This window comes from Theobroma umbraticum, unplaced genomic scaffold (assembly GCF_002168275.2).
Source record: "Theobroma umbraticum cultivar Fairchild unplaced genomic scaffold, ASM216827v3 scaffold_146.0, whole genome shotgun sequence".
Classification (NCBI taxonomy): Eukaryota; Viridiplantae; Streptophyta; class Magnoliopsida; order Malvales; family Malvaceae; genus Theobroma; species Theobroma umbraticum.
In genome coordinates, this window is record NW_018397265.1 from 4,076,858 (window position 1) to 4,083,110 (window position 6,253).

Consider the following 6,253-nt stretch of genomic DNA (forward strand, 5'->3'; position numbering starts at 1 on the left):
TGAATAAATTCTTGCACCAGAAAAAATGAATGTTTGGTTTGGATGACCGCAAACTCGTAAAAACAGGTTAATATTTGTTCTCTATGGTCCAGATGGCAGGCATTGTTCACATCTTACGAGAAACAAGTTGGCAAGCAAAAGCTGGCAGAAGATGCCAACCACCAAGCCTATCAGGCCATCACCATCTACAAGGGAGCTCAACTATGTGGCAACCTTGCCCCTGCTCTACAGTTTAGTCTACAACTTTGGCAATGTTTTTAATGGATGCATCCAAAGAAAATTAGGCTGTCCACTTTCCGAGGTCTCTGGACAATGACCCAGACATATTTGATCTGCACTGCAAGCAACAACCTTTACTAATTAATTTAATCTTTCTCATTTATTGCATTTTTAAGCTTTTCTTATCTTTTTTCTTTTTTGTCAGATCAAGCAATTCAATAATCTTCAAATTTTACTTTTTTTTATTTATATTTGTCTTATATTAAAATATAGTTCAAAGTATATCAAATTTTTGTCATTATTTTATTACTATAGTATCAAAATTGAATCTTTAATTTGTAAATTTTTCATAATATTTCATATTCACTCTCAATTTTAAATTTTATAATTTAATTTTAAATTTATTTCAGAACTGTTTACTAAAATATAAACAAATTAAATATAAAATATATATTAAAAAATATTTAAATAATTAATTACCCTAAAAACTTACATAATATATTTTGATGTGTATAGGTATTTTTTATAAACTTAATAATTTTAAATTATTAAATATTAATTCATGTATTTTCGTGTGTGAATATATATATATATATATATAAATCATATGAATTTTTCTTGCTTATTTGCCAAAATAATGGGTTAATAGGACAAAAAAGGAAATTTACCTTCATGGTGGTTAAACCATCAAATAAAAAAACTTACTGGCAGATAGGGACTAGCTCCACGATCCAGTGAACACCTAACCCCATTCACCTACCATTTTTATCAATTTTATTATTTGTGTTAAATTTTAAAGTGATAATTAGATGAATTTATATGCAATTAATTGAGTTGAATTAATTCAGTTTACATGATCTTTCTCTATTTTGTCTGGCTGCTTTTGGAAGCTTCATAAACTTTTACTGCTGTTACCTACTTATTACAAGTAAGACACTTAAACTATATAATCTTTCTTTTATTTCCAAAAATTACATTTGTAATTCTTATTATACATGTATTTTTAAAAAAAAGGTAGTACAATTTTTTAAAATGCTTTTTGAAATTAATTTTTTCCTTGTATAATAATAGTTTAAACAATAGGACTAAGCAAACAAAAAAATGATATAATCAAAACCCAATAAAATGGAATTAGACAATAATGTAGCCCTATTTATAATAATAAGAGAAATAAATACTAGTTGATTTGGGTTCACCCAAAGCAACACGTGGCTATGATACAGCATACTGTGATTATTTGTTTATTTTATTATTTTATCTAATTCAAAAATAACTTTTCCCAAGTGCTATAACTTTCAACGCCTATGAGCAAACTGCAAAGACATCTCAACTCTCTTTTGCTGCACCGTCTCTGTCTCTCTCATCGCATCCATAGATAAGCATAAAGCAAAAGAAGAAAACTCTCCTCTGTTTAGTGTCCTTTGATCGGTATTTCATTTCAGTTTGTCTTTGTAGACATGTCTCTGCTCTCCGATCTTGTCAACCTCAACCTCTCGGAAACCACTGAGAAGGTCATTGCTGAGTATATATGGTAACTTTTCTCCTTTTCCCCAGATCTTGCTCTCGTTATTAATCCTTTCTGCCTTTAACTGAGTAGCATCATATTTCGTCCCTTTTGGTTTAATGGGTTCTTGGTCAAATTCTGATTCATGATTTGTACCATGGCTTTGTAATCAATCATTGAACAGGATTGGTGGATCTGGAATGGACCTTAGAAGCAAAGCCAGGGTAATCTGTGATTTCTTGTTATGGTTATTTCTAAACCTTTTCCTTTTCTTTTCTTGTTAGTAAGTTGTTTTGGCTTTTGATTTATATGGGGACATACAGACTCTTCCTGGCCCTGTAAGTGATCCTCAAAAGCTGCCGAAATGGAACTACGATGGGTCAAGCACTGGCCAAGCTCCTGGGGAAGACAGTGAAGTTATCTTATAGTATGCTCTGTCTGCCATTCTCTGTCTCCATTTCTCTCCCCTTTCATTTCATAAGTTAGTTGATAGAAGTATACTAATTTGCATTTTTCTTTACATTTCGTTTTTCAAAATAGCCCACAAGCAATATTTAAGGATCCATTCAGGAGGGGCAACAACATTCTGGTATGCCCCTTTCATTCCATGTACTATGAAATATGAATAAAATTTTGAGTGATTAATCATATGAAAAAAATCCAATTAGCTTACTGCTATATAATCTCTTTTTATTAATCCTTCTATTTGTCCCTAATTGTTTAGGTGATGTGTGATGTCTACACTCCTGCTGGTGAACCCATTCCGACAAATAAGAGATATAATGCAGCAAAAATATTTAGCCACCCTAAAGTTGTTGCAGAAGAACCCTGGTGAATTATAACTATGAATTTTCAAGAATATTCTCTCTTTTTTTTTTTTCTTTTTTCTCTGTCTAGACAGATTCTCTTATATTTTATTATATTCTTTCATGCATCAAAACAATAGGTATGGAATAGAGCAGGAGTATACTTTGCTGCAAAAAGAAGTCAAATGGCCAATTGGGTGGCCTACTGGTGGTTATCCTGGACCCCAGGTACCCCAAAAATTTAATTTTCCTCTTCAATTGTGTTTTTTTTGCCTTTTTTTTAAGCTTTATCAAACAAAAAAAAAATTGCTCTTTCTCTGTTGGTTTCCTACTTGCTGACAATAAGCATAGAAATTTATTATATCATCAGACCGTAAACCATTCTTAATTCCTTTTTGTTGTAGTAAAATTTTGTGCTCTTTGCTAAGTAGTCTTATGTTCATTAATGCCAAACTGTGTAAATAAATGGCAACGTTGATTGGGTTAATAGGGGCCCTACTACTGTGGTGTTGGCGCTGACAAGGCCTTTGGCCGTGACATTGTCGACTCCCATTACAAAGCCTGTCTTTATGCTGGCATCAACATTAGTGGCATCAATGGAGAGGTGATGCCTGGCCAGGTACATATATTTGTCCGGGCTTTTTTATCAGTGTCTTTTACTATAGTAACATTTTTTCTGCACCTTACCTGCATGCATACTGATACAATAATTGATTTATTTTCCTGATGGTGTCAATCTCTTCAATAGTGGGAATTTCAAGTTGGCCCTGCTGTTGGCATCTCTGCAGGTGATGAGCTTTGGGTGGCTCGTTACCTTCTGGAGGTAATATGAACTTATACTGGTATACTAGAACAAAGACTGCAATAAGGTTCAACTCTTAATTTCTTGGTGAAACTGAATAGTTTGGAACTTCTTTTTCGTCAATGACAGAGGATTACTGAGATTGCTGGAGTGGTTCTCTCCTTTGACCCTAAACCCATCCAGGTTGGGTTTCAACATTTGAGGTTTTTGACTGATTTGATTCATTTCTTTTGTCTTAATGCAAAACGCTATCATCTCTGTTGTTTTCTGACCAGGGTGACTGGAATGGGGCTGGCGCACACACAAACTATAGGTAATATACGTGATTTAAGACATCTGGTTTAGAATCTGCCCTTCACTTTTTTGAACACTCCATTATTCATATGATATGGCACCCAGATTCTCAAAAGTTAATATAAAAAACTATCAAAATTCATTGTGTACTCCTACCCCACATCCTATCTCCAGTCCTTGGAAAATAGATAATGGTAACAGGAAAATGGTTTTTCTAGCTGTCCTACTCTATGTTGTTTGCCATCGTCTTTACAACCCTGTGACCTTGCTTTGTCTTGTTGTGGTAATTTCAGCACCAAGTCCATGAGAAATGATGGTGGGTATGAAATCATCAAGAAAGCCATAGAAAATCTCAAACTGAGGCACAAGGAGCACATTGCTGCATATGGGGAAGGCAATGAGCGTCGTTTGACCGGTAGACATGAAACAGCTGACATTAACACCTTCTCATGGGTATTAATTTCTTCCCACTATATGCTTTTCATGTTAACTCATATCCTTTAAATCTCAGAAGATTGATAGGTGGAAAAATCCAGCACCTAAAGGGGATCAAAATTTATGTGTTTGAATGGACAGGGAGTAGCAAACCGTGGAGCCTCCGTTAGAGTTGGCAGAGACACAGAGAAGTGTGGCAAAGGTTACTTTGAGGACAGGAGGCCCGCTTCAAACATGGATCCATATGTTGTCACTTCCATGATTGCTGAGACAACCATCCTCTGGAAACCTTGAAAGAGACTAGAGAGAGACTTGTGGATTTACCTCATTGGTATATTTATGTTAAACATTGATAAATGCTGCTAGTATTCCTTACTGGCTGGCTTCTCTCATTCTCTTAATTCCTAGTGATATCTGGGCAATGCGTTTGCACTTTGCTATCTTAGGACTAATCGCTCCTCCTTTATATTTTCTGGATTTGGATGGTAATAATACAAGGACATAAAAATTGGCTTACTCCCTTCGCTCCTCTGCGCTGTTCTTTCTTTAATTCTTTCATTTTAGCATAATATTTTAAAAATTTTTTAAGTTGTTTATTTAAAAATTTTTTAATAAGTAGTTTCTTTTTATTCTATTCAATTGATAATTAATTTAATTAAAATATTATTTGAGCTGAAGTGGTATATTGGCGTATAATAAGGGAGGTTAAAATAATATGTTTAATATGTTATAATAAATGATATAATATATTAATATAATTATATAATATTTTTTATTTTTTATATTAATGTATTCACGTAATATAAATATTAAATGTTAATTAATATTTTAATTAATTACAAAAATATATAATTTAAAATAAAAATATAAAATTTTGATGGACTTAATAGCCTTTCCCTTTTAATGAATAAAAAAAAAATTAAGAGAGTTTCTTTAAGCGGCCATTGTGGCTTTATTGGAAAAATGTAATCTGAGTTTGGGTCCATTGAGAAAAGTGCAACCACGTGGTGACCATGCATGAAAAAGTGAGCCCTCAAATGTAAACAAGAATCAACTTGGATCAATTTTCCAGACGGTGCCAAAAGCAGTTGTCCTTTTGATTCAAAAAGTAGCAAACATAGAAACAGTAGCTCCGTCAGTATTGGGCTACACGCCCGATCAAATTCTGTGTTCTATGAGGATAATGCCTGATGCCCTGATTGGATTTTTGTGATGGCAGTTCAAAAGGGTTAGTAATAACGTATCGAGATAAGCCTAAAAGCAAAACCATGCCATATTGACCAATCCACTAGTGCACGAAACCAGAGAAGTTAAATAAATAAATAGTACAACCAGGGCCGTACCTTTGTCTTTCCACTGTTGTGTAATTTTTTATTCTAAAGGAGGGGCCAAACCTAGATTCTTAAGATGTGGCCCACAGACAACCTCCAGCAATACGATGGGAAGTCGAAATGAAAGTGTAAGAACAACCACACATTTGTCAATAGATCTTGTCGCAATGTCAGGCAGATTATTGAGCAGGAACAAAGCTAATTAATTTTTATTGAAGATAATAATAAAAATATTAAAAAATATTAAATTTAATTAATAATAAAAAAAATTATAATAAATAATAATTTCATATAACATGTAAATAAAAAATAAAAAAAATTTATAATAGTTATTTAAGAAAGTTGTACTTGATGATTTTTTATATTTAAATTTATCAATTATTGATTCTGTATTGAAAAGATTAATAATAACTTTCTTAATATAAATACTTAAATTATTTACAAGAAACTCACCGTCTATTTTATTCTGAAATCTTATTTTTTAAAAATTTTTATTACTAAAAGGGCTCTCTTTATAGTTGTTACAGAAATAAAAAAAAGTCAAAATAAAGTGAATTAATCTATCAATCAAGTGGTAATTTTTTTAGTTTTTTATTTCTGCTAATCTCTAGCACAATTCTGAAAGTGTTTTAATATCTTCAAAACTTTGATAATGAGATATATCAAACTTATAATGCCTCAATTGTAATATCAAAATAAGTCTTTCTTGTTCTGTAAAATCTTGAGAATAAAACCACTCTGCTAAGTTACAGATATTATCAATATTGAATGATTTGTAATTGTTATTAGGATCCAAAGTAGTGTTTAAAGTTAAAAGTTCCACACCTTGCTCATTGAATCTCAAATTCATTTCTATTGTTAT

At 32.2% G+C, this 6,253-nt stretch overlaps 1 protein-coding gene across 1 annotated transcript; it reads left to right on the top strand.

The window, feature by feature from the left end:
* Positions 1-1,516: 1,516 nt before the first annotated feature.
* GLN1.3 (glutamine synthetase 1.3) lies at positions 1,517-4,576 on the top strand. Its single transcript, XM_021436408.2, has 12 exons — positions 1,517-1,750; positions 1,908-1,947; positions 2,047-2,150; positions 2,264-2,312; positions 2,448-2,554; positions 2,670-2,757; positions 3,020-3,148; positions 3,278-3,352; positions 3,461-3,514; positions 3,607-3,644; positions 3,919-4,078; positions 4,202-4,576. Exons 1-12 carry the CDS (start codon positions 1,677-1,679, stop codon positions 4,352-4,354), a joined length of 1,071 nt encoding a protein of 356 aa, XP_021292083.1. The 5' UTR covers positions 1,517-1,676; the 3' UTR covers positions 4,355-4,576.
* Positions 4,577-6,253: the final 1,677 nt, after the last annotated feature.

What these genes read in the sequence shown, in the direction of transcription:
- GLN1.3 (XM_021436408.2), top strand. Translation starts at nt 1,677, where the DNA reads ATGTCTCTGCTCTCCGATCTTGTCAACCTCAACCTCTCGGAAACCACT. An exon ending in GTCATTGCTGAGTATATATG is followed by an intron (nt 1,751 to 1,907) that starts GTAACTTTTCTC and finishes ATCATTGAACAG; the next exon opens with GATTGGTGGATCTGGAATGG. An exon ending in TGGCTCGTTACCTTCTGGAG is followed by an intron (nt 3,353 to 3,460) that starts GTAATATGAACT and finishes CGTCAATGACAG; the next exon opens with AGGATTACTGAGATTGCTGG.